At 34.0% G+C, this 21,892-nt stretch overlaps 1 protein-coding gene across 8 annotated transcripts in view; it reads right to left on the bottom strand.

Annotated features, from left to right (window-relative positions):
• The window catches only part of HMCN1 (hemicentin 1), a 416,593-nt gene that overhangs the window by 136,850 nt on the left and 257,851 nt on the right, over positions 1-21,892 (bottom strand). For all 8 annotated transcript variants that reach the window (XR_012122845.1, XR_012122846.1, XM_073216906.1 and 5 more), the window contains 5 exons: positions 18,444-18,567; positions 5,924-6,025; positions 4,895-5,071; positions 3,991-4,142; positions 2,772-2,895 (listed from right to left, as the gene is read on the bottom strand). Coding sequence is in view for 6 of the 8 variants with exons in the window: in XM_073216906.1 (XP_073073007.1) it covers positions 2,772-2,895; positions 3,991-4,142; positions 4,895-5,071; positions 5,924-6,025; positions 18,444-18,567 (679 nt within the window). In the remaining 2 variants the exon portion in view is untranslated. The remainder of the gene's footprint in view (positions 1-2,771; positions 2,896-3,990; positions 4,143-4,894; positions 5,072-5,923; positions 6,026-18,443; positions 18,568-21,892) is intronic.

The following is a 21,892-nucleotide window of genomic DNA, read 5'->3' as shown; positions in this document are numbered from 1 at the left end:
GAACAGTGGGATTGTATTTAACAGGTGACACATTCCATAAAAGATACACAGCCGGTCTGAGATTAACACTGCTATAATATTTGCAAAATCAGCACAATTAGTGCTATTTTCTAAGATATTCTTAAAATTCAGATTTTATATTTTAAATTTAAATATATATTTAAAAAATATATTATTAATATAAAAGATATATTCACCAGTCGTATTACAGAGAGCTCTGAATATAACAGCCAATTTTACAGCTTGGAAACAATTTCAGGTAAAGTCTGGTTTCAGTGGATAAAAAGTACCATAAATGTGTAAAATAAGTTTACCTTAGATAATTTTTAGAATTTACAAAGGAGCATAATTTTTTTATGACTGTAGAAGTAAAAGTAAAAAATAATCCAAAAAAAAGAATGTTAATTTATTTCGAAATATTTTTCCTTCAATTACTTTTCTTCATAGCTAAATGAGTTGAACCAAGTTCAAAAGGAAACCAGATTTTTTTAAATAGAGAGGGAAAATGTACAAGCAATAGCGTGTTTGTTTATTAAGGAACATAAATTAAAGCAAATCTAATTACAGCTGAGGATATATATTACCAAAACACACCTATTTTTTTTTTCTGGCCTGTCTTTCATTTTCAACTTTTTGTTTAGTCTAAGACCAAGTTTCTACTCTTTAGATTCTAAGCTTCCTTAGATGTTATTCCTATTTTGTTTTGTGGTTATGTTGTTTAGAAAGGGATTTATTGTGCCTGTTTCTTATCCTACGAATTATACTTGTTAAATTTAATTACCAAAATCAGAATTGCCATGGGGTTTTGCTTGCTGAGATGCTGGGGAATGTGTCATCTTTAAGAAAGTTCTCTGAGCTTAGGTTTTAAAAAAAGGTACTACCAGAATCCAAATCATTTAAACACTCAATCCCTTTGTTTCAGCACTTCAGAATATTGTAATACACACCCTGAATTTACACCAAGGAGAAAAATTTTTAATGAAGTTCCTTTGTTAATGTAGGGAAAGCTGTTTTACCCACTGTCCACTATTGCTGTCACCCCCACACTGCAGGGTAAATATGGAGGGGACTTACTGCTGGAGATGAACATTCACTGGGCTCCAGTTAGACACAAGATTGTCAAGGTCAATACCAGATACATAGTAATATAATATATGGAAGTAATACTAATAGTGGAGTATTATTTGGAAACTAATTTTAGGTTAAAAGCCTGTTTTAACTGTATGCTCTTCAGTAGTTTGCTATGCATATATATATATATATATTTCAAATGCGAACACATAATACACATTCTCATATGTACATATTAGTTAGTCATTTAACTTTTACAACAGAGGAGTCATCTGGTTTTCAGACTAAGAGTATTTTAGCAAATAATAAAGAACAAGATGCACATGTTTATAACTCCTAGAAAATATCAGCTCTCTATCGTCTCCCAGGTCCAGTTTTGACCCTAATCAACATGGAAATGGAAGAGGCCAATCCCAGATCTTCACTGCTGATTAAATTTAGTGCAGCTGATGTCACCTCTCTGCTTGCTTGCTAATGGCTGAAGGAGCCCTTGTGTTAGATGGATTAATGAATCATTCTCTGGGGATATTTTAAATTGGGTAGCATTCCAGTTCTTCATAAAACATAAAAGTGACCCTGTTAAGGGAGGAGTTAGATTCTCTGCAGTTGGTCATTTTAGACTTACCTGTTACCTCAGCACAGAGCACTAGCAAAGCTGGAGGTTGGCTGTGGACCTATGTCAACTGCAGAAGTAACAGAAAATAGGGGTGCATACAGTGGTTTACTTTGGTGGTTTATTAATGGCAACTGGAACTTTTAGACTTATGTTAGCCATGTTGTAGTAAGAGGCCTTTTTATTTAAAAAACATGACTTATGAGTTAGTGTGATCATTACATTTACTTCTGATGAGCTAATAAAAAGTAGTCAACTCATATGGTCTGGAGATTAAAAAAAAAAAAGAAACATATTGTGAATAGGAGTGAACTATTTGGAAGTGAGGTAGGACTTAGAGGAGAAGACCTGCATTAAACAAGTAAAATGCTCTTTGAGGGGCCACAGAAGAAACAATTTCATTATTCCATGAATCAAGGAATATAATGCAAATAAGACACTGAAAAAGGCCTGAAAGAGTTCTAAATGCAAAGGTGTACTGTTTGGAATGAATGGCAGAATGTATGAATGGAGGCCAATCTGGCCTGAAGTTTGTTTGGTAGGACTTTTGCTGTGATGCAATCAGACATTTTTTTTTTGTTTTTTTTTGTACCTTACAGCTTGTAGGTAGAAAAAACCCTTGAATTTTCTCTAAATTTATGCTTAATTTTTGCTCCTCAAATATCCTTTCGTTATAGACACAGTATTTACTATGAAATATGCAGATTGTAAATATAATTTAAAAGCAATAAAATCAAGGCTTGGAGAAGAATAGATCAAGAGAGCTCCTTGAACAGATGCCTGCTTTAGTAAGAAGATGTCTTCCACATTGTAAAGCTGCTCTCCATAGTCATGTTCTTTACAGTACTCAAAAAGCCAACATCTAGCATGCTGGATGTATGTATTTAAATTTTTCACAACTTTTAAAAAAGAATCTGTCTAAGTCAAATATAAGGCAGAAAGGTAGAATTTGATTTGAATTGATACTGTAATATCATTTCTATAGTTCATGGCTTTTTATGGTTAATAACTTTTCTTAACTTCTTCAGTGATCTTAAGACTTGAACACACCTATCTCAGAGCAGAAGGAATTATTAAAATGTCTCACCATATACTCTGAGGTCAATGTCCCTTTGTTTCTCTCCAGCAGCATTCACTGCCACGCAGGTGTATCTCCCTGTATCACTGATTTGTGCACTGGTCAGTGCTAGGATGCGGCCCCCAGACAGTACCTATCAATGATAAGAAAGCCAAATAGCCAACATGCCCCCTTGAGAATGGTAGGTGTAAAAAGACTGTTTCTCTTATTTTCTGAGATTCATCAATTGATATTTGCTTCTAGAAAGATTTCCATTTGGATATATTAAAATGGGAAGCATCAAATGATCCACTTCTCATCTTCTCTGTGAAAGAAGACTCGGAGAAGCAATAGCCACTAAAACCAAGTCTTTATATATAGGACCAAGTAAAGGTCCAATTTTATCCATACTTACTACAGAGAAAGAGAGAGCCCCAGGGGAATAAGGGAAGCTAATATTCCTTCTAATTTTCTTTGGGAGGACAAGTAAGAAGTTAAAGTTAACAGTAAAGTAGCAGCCAAATAAACTAACTAGTCACATTCATTGCCCTTTTACCCCAATGGTCTAGTTACACCTCCAAAATGTTGACATTAACTTATTAGATCTTCATGATCCCAAATTCTGTAAGCCTTAGATGGTCAAGAAAAACTAAAAAAGTAGAATGGTGGGAAAACTAAGTTGTATGCTAAGCAAAATAAAGTACACTTTAAATTAGATAAATGTGCTTCTGTATTTTTGATTTTGAGTCAATGTAATACACTTACATTTTTCTTGGACTCAAATTAAATTTCTTATAATATTGCCTTACCTTTACTTCATTATTTGATGTTTTTGTAGAATTAAATATATCCCATATGGTTCTCTGATTTGTTATTATTTCCAGACATTTAAATATAAATTCTACTAGAAAATTCCTGTTTTTGTTGTTAATATGCAAAATTTTTTTGTGTAAGGTATCTCTCTTATGGTGGTGGCAAGGAATGGGGATGGGAAAGTAGGTAGAAAGTATCTAAAACAAATGGTCAAAATATAGCATCTACATATGAGACAAGAAAACTCTTAGGTATAGCAAGCTCTTAATGAATTGTTGAGAACTCCAATTGTGAATCCATTGTATTTATGGACATATATGTGTACATTTTTGGATAACATTTGTTAATTCTTATTCTCCAAATCTCTTCACCTGTTTATACTTCCTGTATTGAATGAGCAGGTGATATATTTTCCCTAAGAAATGATGGAGAGTACCTGTATCCCATTAGCAAAACTGGAGACAGGGCTCCCGTCTTTCAACCAGGTCAGACTTGGGGCAGGGATACCTCTGGCTTCACACTCTAACCTCACCAAGTTATTCACCACCACCGCCACCATGTTACTGCTGCCAGAAATCGATGGGGGCACTGAAAAGGAATTAAAAATAAATAAAAGTAAGAAATGTTACCGTCACAGAATATTTCATCTCAAAATAATGAAAACTATATGTAATGTCCACAGTATGTTTTTACATGTAGTGTTTTAGTTTATCTATTTGTTTGTTTTGGGGGTAAGTTCTTTTCACACCATTTACTTGAGATTTTAATCACAGCCATCCTATGAGGTAAGTAGGATAATTGATAATAAGGTAAGTAGGATATTGATGATATTTCCATTTTACAGATGAGGAAAAGGAGGTTTTTGCTACTTTAGGAAATTTGGTTTTTAATGCAGAGTAGGTTTTTATTTCTTGATTCCCAGCTTTGTGTATGTGTGTGTGTGTGTCTCTTTCCTCTGTGTCCACTCAAGTACATTGTCTGCCAACTCCTCTTACAAGGATTATTAAAGATAACTTGGAAACATTTCTTTAACCAATACCTGTGATTATGATAGACAGTATGTACAAACAGGTTATTGTCAATAGCCAGTGAGATTGTCAATGACTACTTCAATAGTCCACCCAAAGCAAACAAGTTCAAAAGCATGTGACAATAGAGCATGGAAAGAAAAAAGCATTTTAATAGGAATCATGAAATAAAATGTTTTAGGATGCTGCACTCTTATATAAAGATGACAATGATATACTGTGTTAGATATGTACACTAGAATATTAAAGATACACCTAATAGTTTTTAATGCTTCTTTATCCCAGGATGATTTTAGGAGAACCAACACTTACCATGGACCTGCAGACTATAAAATAACTCTGTAGCTCCAGCTGAGTTGATGGCCACACATTTATATATGCCAGCATCTACAATCTGGGCATTTTCAATATCAATGACCTGTCCTCTGTTCAAGAAAGTCACACTGTTGGAACCGGAGAGTGGTCGATTATCCTTGTACCATGTAATAGCTGTAAGGGGAAGAAGAAAGAAGCCCATCTTTTTAAAAGAAGCCCATATTTTTAAAAGTCCGTTAAAAATAAAATCCTTTCTTTTAAAAGCTCGATACATGCACTAAATTGGAGCTTAAGTAAAATAGTAACAATCCTTTATTCTTATGCTTATCATTCAATTTCAGTCTGTTTAAATACCTTTTTTAGGATTGACTTTTAGCTAGAGGTAACCCTAGGAAACACATGAGTAGTCAAGCCAATATAAGTGTCCTGAAAATGAATGTATTTAAAAATATATTATTTATATTATCTCTGATGTATCATATTGTCTGACAGCAACTTTTAACCAATCATATTTATTTTTGTTGTATATATTCTGCTCATCCATAAAAATTTGGTCTATGCATCTAATCAAATCTAAACCCTTCATATACTATTACACCTAAAAAAAAAGTACATTTTTATTGATTCATATGACTAACCAGTGATGAAAATCAGTAAAACAAAATAATAGTCTCATCAAATGACTGATTTATAAAGATGATCAATTTGGACTAGATAAAAAATGATTTGCAACATAAATGTATGCAAAATACTAGTATGGATTTTGTGACTATGAAAAAGATAAGACAATTAGCTATTCATGTATTTCTGCATTGTTTAAATGAGCAAACTATTTCACATAGTTAAAAGCAATGAAAATTCAAAAACATCATCCGCCTAATGATATCCTTCCTTATTTTTAACCTTGAAATGTATTCTATAATCTTTCCTTTATTAGTAACTACTCTATTATGCTCATAGACAGATATAGCTATTCCCAGAAATCTTAGAATGTTAATAGGTTACAGAGTCCACAAGTAAACATACCAGGCAAGGGATTTCCAGCTGCCTTACATTCCAACTGCACGGGGTTGTTTACCACCACAGTCTCATTCAGCATCTTCCCTGCATCCTCCAGACTGGGTGGTTCTACAAGAAGCCCATATAGGAGGATATTTATATTGAAAATAGAAATTATCATTTCTTTCTTTCTTTCATCTATATATGCTGATAGACTTGGGATAAAAGAAAAGAATACTATTAAGTAGAATTGAAGAACAGGATAGAAAAAAGATATTAATAGACTTTCTGGATAATCCCTTTCTCTGTGCTCATAGGAAAATCCTTAGAATTGTAGATTAGAGGAGTAGGAAAGTTAAAGGAGTATTTTTTTATTCCAATTACTCTGATTGTTCTGATGATGAACTGTCTTTACCAAGAAGTAAGCCATCTCATCTGAACTCTTACAGAGGAGGAGAAATCAGTATTTCCCAAAATATCTGACTTCATCTTTGGAGACTACTATCTTAAACCATTTCAGAAAATTCAGAATCCCTTTTTTTATTAGCAATTTTTTATATTAAAGTGATAATTAAATTCTTAATAAAGTAAAACAGAAAACTATCTCTTCAATTTTAAATAATCAGAGGTAATGCTACTCTATTGCTTAATATAAGATAGGAATTCAGAAAGTCTATGAGACATAGTGTAAAAGGAAAAACAACATGAATAGCAATGCCCTATGTTTCCAATACTATCTCAAGGAGTATAGAAAGGATGCCAGGATGAAAATACTTACAAAAAAACTAGAGATCTTAGTCTGAGGAGATGCTACAGTAAGTCTGCACTTAAAGATTATTCAAAAATGCATTAAAAATATTGCTAAATTTAACTCATTTGATGCACTGGCAACCCTCAACTCCACCCCATACACAATCAAGCAATCACTAAGTTCATTAATTTAGCAAAGACAGAGCATGGGGAAAGGAGGAAAGGGAAGAAGAAAAGTGATTATACTAAATGAGAGCAAAAATAAAATCAAATACATAAATCAAAAGCATAAATGTGAATGAATTCATTTTGTTGTTCAATAGACAAGAGTTAACACATTTGTGGGTTAACACCACTTTTTAAATTAAAAAATCCGAGTAGATAAGAAGCATAAATTTAAAAATGCACAAAAATGTTGACAATAAAGAGCTGAACAGAGGTATACCAGGACAAGGATGACATCAATTTCTGACAAACTGGTACACAAGGCAAAAAAGACTAAATATGACTAAGCAACATACTTTCTATTGATTAAAATGTTACAATTCATGAAGAATCCATTATAATGATGCTTTATGCACTGAATAACAAAGCAAAAACTGTTAAAAAGGAGGGAAATTTTGAAAAATCTTAAAGTAGTATACCTTAGTACACCTTTCTCAGGAATTGACTATGTACTGAAACAAAATAGTTATAAAGATTTTGAAAAATAAAATTACTTATGCAGATTGTGTATGTATGTTTTTTACAGTTAAAAAATATATTCTTTTCAAATGCAAATAGAATATATTTCACTGACTATCCCCAATCTCAATGAAGCACTTTTAACCACAATTTAAAAGAACTATACATAAGAAAAGAATAAAAATCAAAAACAAAAATATAAATTTCTCTACATGGGGAAAACCATAGAGTTAATCAAGACAAAAGTGTAGGATTAGAAAATATAAGTTGAATTTTAGAATTAACATTAATGGGATGTCACCAAGCAGTACAGTAATCAAAGGAAATCTTAAAACCCTAATTAATATATTCAAAACTAATAAATAATGAAAATAAATGTTCTAAGAATTCATCTCAGAGCCTAGAACATGAAAAAAATAAACCATAAGAAGTCAGGAATAAAGAAATAATAAAAAAGCAAAAGAAAACACCAGGGAAAACAAATGAGCAAAAATAACAACAAGATAAAAATACTCAAAGCTGTTTTTTGACAAGTTTCAAATATGTCCGTCCTCGGAGGTAAATTTCTTTGTGGGTCAGATCTCTGTTTTTCTGAGAGTTGTTCCTGAAAACAAAGCCTAGAACCTTCTTCCCTGTCACATGTATGGTTTCTTTGTGTCCTTTTAATTCAGTATATTAACTCTTCCTGCTTAAAAGGCCTAGAATGTTTCTGTTTTCTGCACTGAATTCAGATTAATGATATGTATTTAAGGACAAAATACCTTTAAGTATGGCCGTCTAACTTTTCCAAGTAAGAAGGAAAAATAATTAGTCCATGGCACATTCTTTCAAAACAGTTATTTAAATACTCACTTGAAGCCTTCTGAACTGAAGTAATCACTGAAGGTTTTGACAGACTATGTAGCTGCTGCAATAAAACATTATGGTAGGAATAAGAAATACAAGACCTATGGAGGGGCCAGCTATTTTTCACTCCCCTAGAGAACTCAAAGAAAAATACTTAGACATCAGCAAGAAGGGCAGAGTAAGGGCCCTGAAATCCACTCCTCCATAAAAGAAACAAGAACACTGGAAAAACTGCCAAATCAATTTTTTCAGAACTCTGGAAATTAACCAAAGACTGTTAACAATCCAAGAATTGTTTATTCAAGAAAAACAGATAAATCTCATTATGAACAGTGAGTTTTATGGCATTTATAACTCACCCTATTCCCAACTCAGCAGTAACCTTAAAAACAAACAGCCCTGCAATCACAGTGAGAAAAGCGCCCTAAGAGATAAGAAGGGTGTTGAATGGGTTTGGAGTTACCTAAAAACCCCATTCGTAGAAAAGTATCACTATTTGACCTGTCTGGCACTTCCTTGAAAATCTCTACTTACAGGACTTGTTATTATGTATCCAGACTCAGAATTTGTTCAGTGCAAACAGCTTTTTCCCCAGGGTAAAAATTCATGGTAGTTTAGGCAATATACATATATTATTTAACAGTCCTGTAGCTCAGAAGTCCAACACAGATTTACTGGATTAATATCAAGCCCTCAGAAGGGCTCAATACCTTTCTACAGCTCTAGAGGAGAATTTATTTCCTTGCCTTTTTCAAATTCTAGAGGACATTTACATTCCTTGCCTTGTGGCCCCCTTCCTCCATCTTCAAGGACAGAAATGGGTATAAATGAACATTTTTTGGGGGTACCAGTGTTCTACTTATCACCAAATAAACATAAGAAACAACGAAAAACAGCAACAGCATTGACAATAACAAAAATAATGGAGAGAACAGGATATGGTTTCCAGACTTGTCACATTACATTATTTAAAAAATTCTATATTACAATGAAAAATATGAGACATACAAGGAAATAAGAAAGAATAGTCCATACATAAGAAAAGAAGCAGTCAGTAGAAATTGTCCATGAGGAAGCCCAGATGTTTAACTTACTAGGTAAAGACTTTAAATCAGCTATTTTAATTGTTTCAAGAGCTACAGAAAAGCATGTCTAAAGAACAAAAGGAAATAGGAGAGTGATGTCTCAGTAAATGGGGAGTATGAATCAAGAGCTAGAAATTTTTATAAAAAGAACCAAATAAAAATTCTGAAATTCAAAAGTAGAGTATTTTAGCTGGAAGAAGAAAGAATCAGCAAAGTGAAGATGGGTCAACTGAAATTATACGATTTTAAGAGCAGAAATAAAAAATAATGAATAAAAACAAACAGAGCAGAGCCTCTGAGGTTTGTGGTACACTTCAAGCATCATGCATGATGGGAGTCCCAGAAAAGAGAGCAGAGAGAAAAGTTCAGAAAGAGTATTTGAAGAAGTGTGGTTGAAACCTTCACAGATTTGTTGGAAAACATTTACACATTTAAGAAGTTTAATAAATTCCAAAGTGGATAAACCTAAAGAAATCCATAACTAGGTATATCACAATTGAACTGTTAGAGCCAAAGGCAAAAAAGGGCTCTTGAAAGCAGCAAGACAGTTAAATGACTTATCATGTACAGGAATCCTCAGTAAGTCCAACAGGTAATTTTTCATTAAAAAAAATGGAGGCCAATAAGCAGTAGGATGACTTATTCAAACTGATGAAAGAAATGACTATCAACCAAAAACTCTATAACCAGCAAAACTGTCCTTTAGAAGGAGAAATTAAAATATTTGTGGAAAATGAAAACAGATAATTCATTGCTAGCCTCCAGAAAAGGGAGAATTCATTGCTATCCTCCAGCCTTATAAGAAATATATAATTGTTACATAAATTCATAATATTTACATAAAGGGAATCCTTTAGGCTGCAAATAAATTATAATTCTAATACATACGAAGGAATAAAGAGCACTGATAGAGGCAAATAACAGTAAAGACAGTAAAACTGAATATTCTGTGCATAACTCTTTTTTCTCCTCTCTGATTTAAAAGACAACACCACAAATCAATAATCATAAATCTGTATTGATGGGTATATGATAAATAAATATGTAATTTGTATGACAATAATAGCACAAAGGGGAGAGATGGAAGAAAATTATAAAGGAATAAAGTTTTTTTTATACTATTGAAATTACATTGGTATTAATGTAAAATATATTATTATTACTTAAGATGCTAATTATAATCCTCAGGGAACTAGAAAAATAAACTAAAAAATATGTAAAATAAAAATAGAAAAAAAATGGTACACAAAAAATATCTATTTAATACAAAAATCAATAAGGAGGGAGATAAAAAAAATGACACAATACATATCAAAACAGAAAATGGTAGACATAAATCCTATCAAACAATAATTACATTAAATGTAAATGGATTAAACACTTTAATCAAAAGGCAGATACTAGCAGAATGAATAAAAAAAAATGAAACCATGTCCTAAGTATAAGTTTCAGCAAGAGACATACTTTAGATTCAAAGATACAAATATGTTGTAAGTAAAAGGATGGAAAAAGATATCCCATACAAACAGTAACAAATAAGAACTGCAAAGGCTATACCAATATTAAACAAAACAGACTTTAAAATTAAAAATGTTACTAGTAACAAATTAAGATATTTTGAAATGATACAAAATGTTAATTCACCATGAAGGTATAACAATTATATATTCACATAACAACAGAGTGTCAAGATATATGAAACAAAAATTGACAGAATCAAAAGCAGAGAGAGATGATCCAAAATTATGATAGTTGGAAACTTCAATATTCCACTTTCAGAAATGTATAGACAATGAGACAGAAAATCAACAAGAAAATAGAAAAATTGAACAATACTACAAACCAACAGATACACATATAGCACTGCAACTAATAACAGCACTATACACATTCTTCTCAAGTATACATTTAACATTCTCAAGGACAGACCATATATTGGGCTATAAAACAGGTCTCAATACACATATAAAGTATGTTCTCCAAGCACAGTGGAATAAAATTATTTATCAGTAACAAGAGAAGATTCATGAAATTCACAAATGTGTGGAAGTAACACACTTCTAAGTAACTGACTGATCAAAGAAGAAATCACATGTTATATTAGATAATACTGTGAGATGAATGCAAATAAAAATACAACTCACCAAAACTAGTGAGATGTACATAAAGGAGTACTTAGAGTGAAATTTATAGCTCTCAACAACTATATTAGAAAAGATTTTACATCAATAATCAAACACTCTACCTTAAGAAACCAGAAAAAAATAACAGTAAACTAAACCCAAAACAAACAGAAGGAAGAAAATTATAAAGATCAGACTGAACAAATTAGACAAAATAAAAATGTGGCAGAAAATTAATAAGATCAAAATCTGCTTTTTGAAAAGATCAATAAAATGGACAAAATTTTAGCTAGACTAAAGACAAAACAAAAGAGACAAGACCAAATTGCTGTAATCAGGAATCAAAAAAGAGTCATTACTACCAACCTTACCGAATTAAAAAGAACATAAGGCAATATTATGAACAACTGTGCCAACAAGTTGGATAACCTAGAAGAAATAGGTAATTTCTTTGAAAGACACAAACAACTGAAACTGACTCAAGAAGAAGTAGAAAATATGAATGCACATATAAAAATAAAGAAATTGCATTAGTAATAAAAAAACTTTCAACAAAGAAAATTCCAGGTCTACATGGCTTTACTGGTGAGTTCTACCAAACATTTAAGATTTAACATGAATCTTTCACAAACTCTTTCAAAATATAGCAGAGTGGGAATACTTCCCAACTTATTCTAAGAGGCCAGTTTTACTGTTATAATGAAACTAATGATAGCCAATAAAAGGACACTACACATCAATATCCTTTATGAAAACAGATGCAAAAATGCTCAACAAATACTTGTAAGGTGAATCCAGCAACATATAAAAAGATAATGCAGCATGACTAACAGGGGTTCATCCCAGGAAGGCAGGGTTGGTTTAACATATTAAAGTCAATCAATGTAATCAAGACAGTGTGGTACTTAGAAATTAACGTGAAATGGATGAAAGACCTAATCAGTTGTGAAACCACAAAACTCCTAGAAGAAAACAGGGACAAACCTCCTTGACATTTGTCTTGGCAATGATTTCTTGATTATGATACCAAAGGCACAAACAACAAAGCAAAATAAACAAGTGGGATGATATCCAACTAAAACATTTGCATAGTAAAGGAAACCATAAAATAAATGAAAAGGCAACTTATGAATGGAAAAAAATATTTGCAAACCATACATTTAATAAGGGGCATATATTCAAAATATGTAAGAAATTCATACAACTCAATAACAAAAAACCCCACAAATAATCTGATTAAATAATGGGGTAAAGGACCTGAATAGACATTTCTCCAAAGAATATGACTAACAAGTACATGAAAAGGTGCTCAACATCATTTATTATCAGGGAAGTGCAAATTAAAATCATAAGGAGATATCACCTTACACCTGTTAGGATAGTTAGTATAAAAAACACAAAGTGTTGGTGAGGATGTAGAAAAAAAAAGAATTGTGTATACTGTTGGTGGGGATGTTAACTAGTACAGCTACTATGGAAAACAATAGGGAGGTCCATCAAGCAATTAAAAATAGAGCTACCATATGATCCATCAGTTCCACTTCTGGCCAGATATTTGAAGGAAATGGAATCAGTATCTCAAAGAGATATCTGCACTACTATGTTTATTGCAGCATTATTCACAATAGCCAAGACATGGAAACAAAACCTAAGTGCCTGCCAATAGATGTATGGATTAGAAAGATCTGAGATATACATAGGAATATTATTCAGCCATGACGAAGAAGGAAATCCTGTTATTTGAACCAACATGGATGAACATATGGGGCATTACCCTAAGTGAAATAAGCCAGACAGAGAAAGAAAAATACTATGTGACCTTACTTATATGTAGAATTTTTAAAAAGTTGAAATCACAGAAACAAAGTAGAATGGTGGTTACTAGAGAGTGGAGGTGGAGATAGGAGAATTGGGGAGATGCTGGTTGAAGGGTACAAACCCTCATTTATAAGATAAGTAAATTCTGGGGATCTAATGTACAACATGATAACTATAGTTAATAATACTGTATCACTGAGAGAACAGATCTTAAATATTCATACCACACACACACACACACACACATACCTCAAAAGGAAACTATGTGAGGTGATGGATGTTATTAACCTGATTGTAGTAATCATTTGACAAAGTAAACATATATTACATCACCACATTGAATACTTTATACACAATATTACTTGCCAAATATACTTCAATAAAGTTGGGAGGAAAAAGAATTAAAAAAGACAGCATGGTACTGACATAAAGATAGGCATTCAGGCAAAGGAACAGGACTGAGATTATAGAAATAAACCCTTACTTCTACAGGCATACCTTGGAGATATTGCGGGTTCAGTGACCACAGTAAAGCAAATATTGGAATAAAGTGAGTCAAATGCATTTTTGGTTTCCCTGCATGTATAAAAGTTATGTTCACCCTTTATTACTGTTGTCTAAATGGTTCAGTAGCATTATACCTAAAAAATGTACGTATCTTAATTTGAAGGTACTTTATTGCTACAATTTTCTATCACCTGAACTTTCAGCAAGTTGTAATCACTGATCACAGATCACTGTGACAAATAAAAAAAAAAAAGAAAATTTTGAAATATTTAGAGAATAACTCAAATGTGACGCAGAGACACTATATGAGTAGATGCTGCTGGAAAAATAGCACCAACAGTCTTGCCTGACACAGCATTGCCACACACCTTTAATCTGTAAAAAACTCAGTATCTGCCAAGCACAATAAAGCTGCGTGCAGTAAAGGGACATCTTCAAGTCAAAAGATTTTCAATAAGAATGCAAAGCCCATTCATGGGGAAAACACGGTCTTCTCAACAAAGGGTCCTGGGGCATTTTTATGTAAAAAGAAATTACAACATAAATCCTACTATTCCCTCCTACCACTCAAAGGGATAGTCTTGCAGTTTTTGAATTTAGGTGAACACTGTTGTACATGGGAACATTAGTGAGGTAAGAATATCTTATGTTACCAATATGATGTCTGCAAACTCCCAGCAGGAGGTTGAATTTCACTCAACTTGTTGGTTTTCCCTCTCCTTCTTTCAAAAGCTGCATGTACATACCATGTTCAAATCACAACACCTTCTTCCAGAGAGCATGCCTAGATTCTGCCTATTATTTTAATCATTCAAAGGCATGAATTGCCTTTTTCAAATCCTGGTTAAACTTGACATAATACATGACTTATCTGAAAGTAATCTGGATGAGTTAACCCTCCCTAACCATTAAAATTATGATAGTGAGTCATAAACTCATCTATACTGAGAAAATAGTATAGTAAAATCCAGAACTGAACTTATCCATTAAGCAATTTTTAAAAAGCTCCCTATAATTTCCCAAATATCCTGTAGGTCACAAGTGAGCTATTAAACACAAAAACAATAGAGAAACCTTTAAGTGGGTGTTAGTAGATTTTAGACAAGCAAATACTTCAAAATGCTAAAATTAAATTAAAGGGGTTCTCTGCTAATGTGGGTCAATCCTCATAACAACCTTCCCAATTATGGTATTATCATCCATCCCATTTAACAGATGAGAAAACTGAGCTTTTAAAAAGTCAGTCTCTAAGCTCACTGTCTTACTTGGCAATATCACAAGTTATTACTTGGCAGTATGGGGACCCAAATTCAAAGCATATGATTTTAACCATGATATTTTACTTCTGGAAGCTTCACCTTAGTTGATTTTCCTTGGGATATTAATAAGCGCAGATGAAATGAATGTTGAGCCATTAGACTCCAAATAATCATCTACTTATGAAAACATCTGTCTCACTTGGCAAAAATCTGAAGTTTTGATATAGTCTCATAGTTTTGGTCTGGAGAATTAGAACTTCCAGAATTATGAAACTTTGATCAAAAAGGACCACCTACTGAGAGCCTGTGCCTTCTATAATAGAAGGAACTCCCCCCAGAAAACTCAGGGGGTTATAAGAATGTTCCTCTCCTCATGATCATGACTTGGTCTTCCAGTCCACTAGACTGTGCACATTTACTTAACCTTTTAGAAACACTTTTTTCCATGTTTTGCAGAAGAATGGGAGCATCTATGATCTTTTTTACAAGAAAAGAAAATTTTAAACAACTGGAAAGCTTGAGTTTCTTAGGATTGCACACTCCTGATGGCAAGTGTAATACACGCTCATCTGCTGAATGTAAAGACTGGGATTAAAGGAAATCTGAATTTAGAAGGCAACTACAGGACTGATTAAACCAATTAATAAAGGAATTAAGTTAAATGAGAGCTGCCTCCCTACAGGTTTCCAATGTCCTTAATATCTAGCACCAGAATTAGGTAAATACTTCAGAAGCATTCAGACAGCAAGAGCATAACAGGGCTAATTCCTCTCTTGTTCTTCATACTATGAGCCTCTATTACTGACTTCTAAGATTGATCAGCTTTTTTATGAAATTGAATCCTCATATTTACAGGAAACACAGAAAACCACTAATACCTCAGGTATTCAGTGTGTATTTCTTCTCCCACCCTATTCTTTTGCAGTTTCTCATAGCAGATTGATTTATTTTAATCTCTGGGGTCTTTTTGAAACCTTTCATTAACTAATCTCCTAGAAATTCCTACAGTTTTTAAAACATCTCCAATTCTCACTGAGGTCCTTAACACAAGTATTGAAGATGACAGAATCAAGTTTGAAGTCGTTTGCATCCAAGGTAACACTGTTCTTGAGTGCCAAGATGACACACTAGCTTCTGCCCAGATTCCTGAACAGTGGCCAACCACTTCCTCCAGGCTGATCATAATCAGTATAAGATTATAAATTCACTTCATCATTTATTCTCCTTTCCGATAGAATAAATATTATTCAAACATGTCAAGATTGTATTAGATGAAACATTTTTGATTACTATGCTATCATCCCTCTATTGTATTTGTGATTCATACCAAGAAGACTGTCTTATATTCTCCACCCGATTTGGCAGTTTTTAATAAATCCTTACAATGACTGAACTTCTGTTTCTCTTTCTTTTCACCTGAAGCCAGATGTCTTCCAGCTTTCTCCCCTTCTCTCTGATCATTTTCCATGTACGTATGTACTCTAATTGCATTTCCTGTTAACATACATTTTGTTACCATATTCAGACTGTAGATTTATAAACTTCTGTTTCCTGAGGTATTAACTGAGCTTTGTTTTCTTCTGTGGTTGCTGTGTATTTGATGGGATACTTGATTTCTTTCATGGACTCTAGTTTTTCAATCATTCTTGACTACTTAGCAAGTCTCTAGGTCAGTCTGTAGAGACTGGGCCAATGCTTCTCCAAGTAGTGGCCCATAGACTATGTGCATCAGAGACGTCATTTCAGGAGATCTGAGATGGGCCCAGGAAGCTGTATTTTATTTTAACATGCACCATGTTTGATTTTTATGAACACTGAAGCTTGGGAGCCCCAAACACTAAAGTTTGGTTCTTCCCAGTTCTGGAGACATACATTCTGTTCTCCATTTTAGAGTCTTAATTTAGGTACTTTATAAGCCAGCCTAAGAACAAAAACATCACTCTTTTTTTTAACACTTGAGAGAGTAGAAGATGGGAGATATTTTACACGTAACACCTCTAAATCTCTAAAGCGCTCTGCAAGTCAGATACTCAGAGAAATGCAATGGTTTGCTCAAGGTTACACAGCTCATGATTGGTGTAGAATTTAAACCCAAGTCAGCCTGACCCCAGGACCTGATATCATGTATCTCATTAACTGTTTTTCCTCTGAGCCAGTAATGGAGACCAGGTAAGGACTGAAATTGTTGAAAGGGAGATAAACACCCTGTAGGAGGAGGAGAGAAGGAGCCTCAGGGCAGGAAACGGGGAAAGGAGAGCAAGTCCACTCCCAACATACTCACAGATGGAAGTGGAGGTCTGAGTAAGTACTGGAGGCGGCTGCCAAAGGGCTGAGGGAGGGACAGAAGACCTAATGTGGAGAGAGGTACACTCCAGGCAACTTTAGGGAGTCGGCCTGTCCCCGACCACTCAAGCATGGTGAGCCAATTCCAAGATGGTTACAGTCACATACTGGTTTGTAAGTTAATTACTCAGTGAAAATATAAAGGCGCTCTTAAGGAACACGGTTTGTGTATATGACATAAGTTAGGTATTCATATTTAGGGAACTGGGGAAAGAATAAATTGGTTTATTAGAAATATTTAGGGAACAGATGAATTGGATCTTTAAAGTGGTTGATTTAATTAAAAGAAAATATGTAAAAAGGCAGCTTAGAAGAATTCAACATCTAATTACAATTTTTGCATTCACTTACTATTTACTCTTTCATCTGTTAAATATTTGTTGACTGTCTCCTATTGACCTGGAATTAAGCTGGGTGGTAGGACATTCTTCTAGATTAAATTACCCAGTAAATGTAGAGTGAATATACAAATGAATGAGTGAATAAATGAATGGTTTAACAAGCCATCACATGAATTTGAGAAAATGAATAATGTGTACATGGAGATCTTGGATAGCTCCCTGCAAATATCGGTGGCTGAACTAGGGAAGTCCAAGCCTATTAATCCTTGGTCCTTTCTCATTAGTCTCCAGAGATCTGAAATCCTCCCATTAAGGCCAGGTAGACTTTCAAGTTTGCTGTGAACTGTGATATTCATAAGGTATTCATAAGGCTGCCTAGACTTTTTAAAACACATGAGAGAGGATTCTGAGCAAAGGGTATCTTCTACTCACAAAAATCCCCCTTACTAACAGGGAAGAAAGCCACAGACAATCCTAAGGAACAACCCCACAAGCTTTGTCTTCACAACAAAAATGATCTATTCAGTTACCGGTTAACAGAACTCAAATAATTTAAAACACAGGGCAGTTAGTGTGTTGATGTATTTATGAGCTCTCACGCATCTTATTCAACAACCTGAAAACTGAAGATCTTAATGTGAGTGATTATAATTGCAACAGTGTTTTAACACCCTAGGCTTTTTCTCATACAGACTAAAATAGAACACTTGTTTCTTTTAAAATGAGCCCACTCTGTTAAAACAAAAAGGCCACAGAAATAGTCCTTTGTAAATACACGGAAATGACATTACCATGCACGTGGAGTTGAACATGCTGTTGTGTTTCTCCCGCCGCATTGGTAGCCACACATGTGTATTTTCCAGCATCTTCCATCAGCGCTTTGGCAATCTGTAGAACTCGACCAGAGGACTGTATCTAAGTACGAGCAGAAAGCATGGCAGCATTTTATGCTTTATGCTTGGACTTGAAAACATTTGTGGAGATAGACAAACTCATTTACATTTATAATGTCTAATTATGTTGTTATGCCAATACCTTAATGGCTCTAGATTGATTAGAGCCATATCACTTGATCATGCACAAAATATGCTAATTTGATTGAAAAACTTATCTTATTCACTGGAAAACACAAAACAAAATACCTAAGGCCCACCTGCTTTTGCATTCATAGAACTCCACTCAATAAAAGACTTTAGCAATGTAGTGTGAGGCCAGTGATGAAAATTTAAGCTATTTGAAAAACATGGTCACATTCATTAACACTTCATAAACAGTTTTAAAACAAAAATCTTTTTTGATTAAATAGTCATGAGGGCCAGAAAAACAAGAAAAATAATAACACATGAATAATGGAAATGTAGATAATATATGTCTTCCTATTTTTCCTTATTTCACTCTGAAGCTCAGTGCAACTGGCCTCTGACATTTTGGAATTGGGGATTTAGTGGTTATTCTTTGAAGCTGATTACTCAGAGATTACCAATAACTTACAATCACACTACTTAGCAGCCTACATAGTAAGCTCATACTCTTTTACCATCTATAGCATTGTTGATCCTTGAATCACTCTATTCTCTGGGTGTTGAAGACACAGCATTCCCAGGATTCTCATTTTCTGACTTTATTAAGATATTACTTTTCAGAATCTGCCTCCTCCCTCTGTGCTATAAACAAGAAACTTAGCTTTGTGATGGTTTACCTCCAAACCCATGGTTTCACTGAAGAACCCTGTGCAGACTCCTAACATTACAGTGTTGGCCTCAACTTCTCTCCTAAGCTCCACACCAGTGGGACTATCTGCTGCACAGGTTAGCATATGTAACTTAACATATCCAAAGCAAAGCTTATAACTGTTTCCTTGTATCTCTACACCTACTTCTCATTGCATGTTTCCAATCTTGTTTAATGGCACCACCATTTGCCTAGTCATCTGGGTTTCCAAGTCTACTTTGACAAATAGACGGCTCTGTGTTTCTCATATCCTCTATTTCCCATTCTCACAGGCACTGTGGGATTATAGTAATATTTTAATTCATATCCCAGTGTCTCCAACCTCCCAAACTGTTAATTTATCTTGCACATCGTTGCCAGAATCATTTGTCTAAAATGCAAACTTGATCCTTTTACCAGTTCTGCTTCAAAGCTCATTCACGGCTCCTACTTTGCCCAGAATGAAATCTGAACTCAGCATAGTCCTGCAGGCTCACCACATTCTGACCTCAAATGACCACATGATTCTGTGTGAGCTCCCACTTAACCTATTCCCCAGCCATACTGTACCGAACACAGTAAGCAGCATTCATACATACATTTATATTCACTTCTGGATTTTGCACATAACCTTTAAATGCCATCATTTCTTATGACTCTGAACTCAGTTCTTTTTCCTGTTTCTTCTTACTTTTTATTCTCCCCTTGGATTAACTCATCTGTGTCTACAGTTTCCAAAATCATCCATGTGCCAGTATCTCTAGCCAGAGCTCACCTTTGAGCCTCAGGACCATATATTCAGTGATCTACTTGACATTAGTTTACTCCAAAGTCAACACCCCCCAAATTGTAAAACTCAGATCAGTTTTACCTCCCTCACACTTGGCTTCCTCCAGTCTCTAATCTCACTGGATGGCATCACAATCTATGCATTTGTGCAGATTGGACTCCAAGATTTTTCCTTAATAATGTCCTCTCACTTACCATGTACTCTCATCTCTGTGGCCAACATGTGAGCCCAGATTTCTGTCTTCTCTGTTTAGACAAATAAGTCCTACTTGATTTCCATGTATCTAGTCTATATTTTATTAAGGTGAATATACTGCAAAGTGATTGCTACAATAAGTCTATGTATCATCTGTCACCATACAAAGTCACAAAAACTTTTTTTCTTGTGATGAGAACTTTCAGTATTTACTCTCTTGGAACTTTCAAATACATAGTAAAATATTATGGACTACGGTTGGTATGCTGTGCATTACACCCATATAATTTATTCATTTTATATCTGAGAGCTTTCCGTCTTGACTCACATCACTCATTTTGTCCCTCTTCCAACCCCCTTCCTTTCTGGCACCACCAGTCTGTTCTCTGTATCTATGAGTTTTGTTTTGTTTGTTCTGTTTATTAGATTACAGATATAAGTGAAATCACATATTTGTGTTTCTTCACCTGACTTATTTCACTTAGCAAAATGACCTCAAGGCCTATCTGTATTTTTGCAAAGTGCAACATTTTCATTATTTTTTGTGGCTGAATAATACTCCATTTTCTATATATATATATACTACATCTTCTTTACCCATTCATCTATCAGTGGGAACTTCAGTTGCTTCCATGTTGTGACTATTGTAAGTAATACTGCAATGAATGTGGGGTGCATATATCTTTTTGAGTGAGTGTTTTCATTTCTTTTTGGATAACTAGAAAGAAGTAGAACAGCTGGATCATATAATATATTTTTTTTGAGGAACCACTATATTGTTTACAATTACTGGCTGCACCAATTTATTTTCTGATCCTTATTTCCACATCCTTTCAAATACTTGTTATTTCTTGTCTTTTGGATAGTGGCCATTCTAACTGGTGTGAGGTGATATATTGTGGCTTTGATTTGTATTTCTCTAATAATTAGTGATGTTGAACAACTTTTCATGTGCCTGTAGCCCATCTGTATGTCTTCTTTGGAAACATGTCTATTTTAGATCTTGTGACTTCGTAAATCAGACTGCTTGGTTTTTGATACTGAGTTGAGATCTTTTCATATTTTGGGTATAAACTCCTTAACTGATATATAATTTGCAATTTTTTTTCTCCCATTCAGTAGTTATCTTTTCATTGTGTTCCTAGTTTTCTTTGCTGTGCAGAAGCTTTTTGGTGTGATGCAGTCCCACTGGTTAATTTCTGCTTTTATTCTTTGCTTTTGCAGTAATATACAAAATTCGACACCGAGAACAATGTCAGGGAGCTTACCTCCTAAGTTTTCTTCTAGGAATTTTATGGTTTCAGGTCATACATTCAAGTCATTAATACATTTGGACTTAAATTTTATGAATGGTGCAAGATAGTGGCCTGGTTTCCTGCTTTTGCATGTGATTGTCCAGTCCCAACACCAATTATTGAAGAGAATTTCATTTTCCCATTGTATATTCTTGACTACTTTGTCGTAAGTTAATTGACCATGTATGCCTGGATTTACTCCTGGGCTCTCTGTTCTATTCCATTGATCTGTGTGTCTCCCTATGTTCCC

This window comes from Manis javanica, chromosome 11, assembly GCF_040802235.1.
Source record: "Manis javanica isolate MJ-LG chromosome 11, MJ_LKY, whole genome shotgun sequence".
NCBI lineage: Eukaryota > Metazoa > Chordata > Mammalia > Pholidota > Manidae > Manis > Manis javanica.
This window is presented reverse-complemented; position numbering and strand designations above follow the sequence as displayed.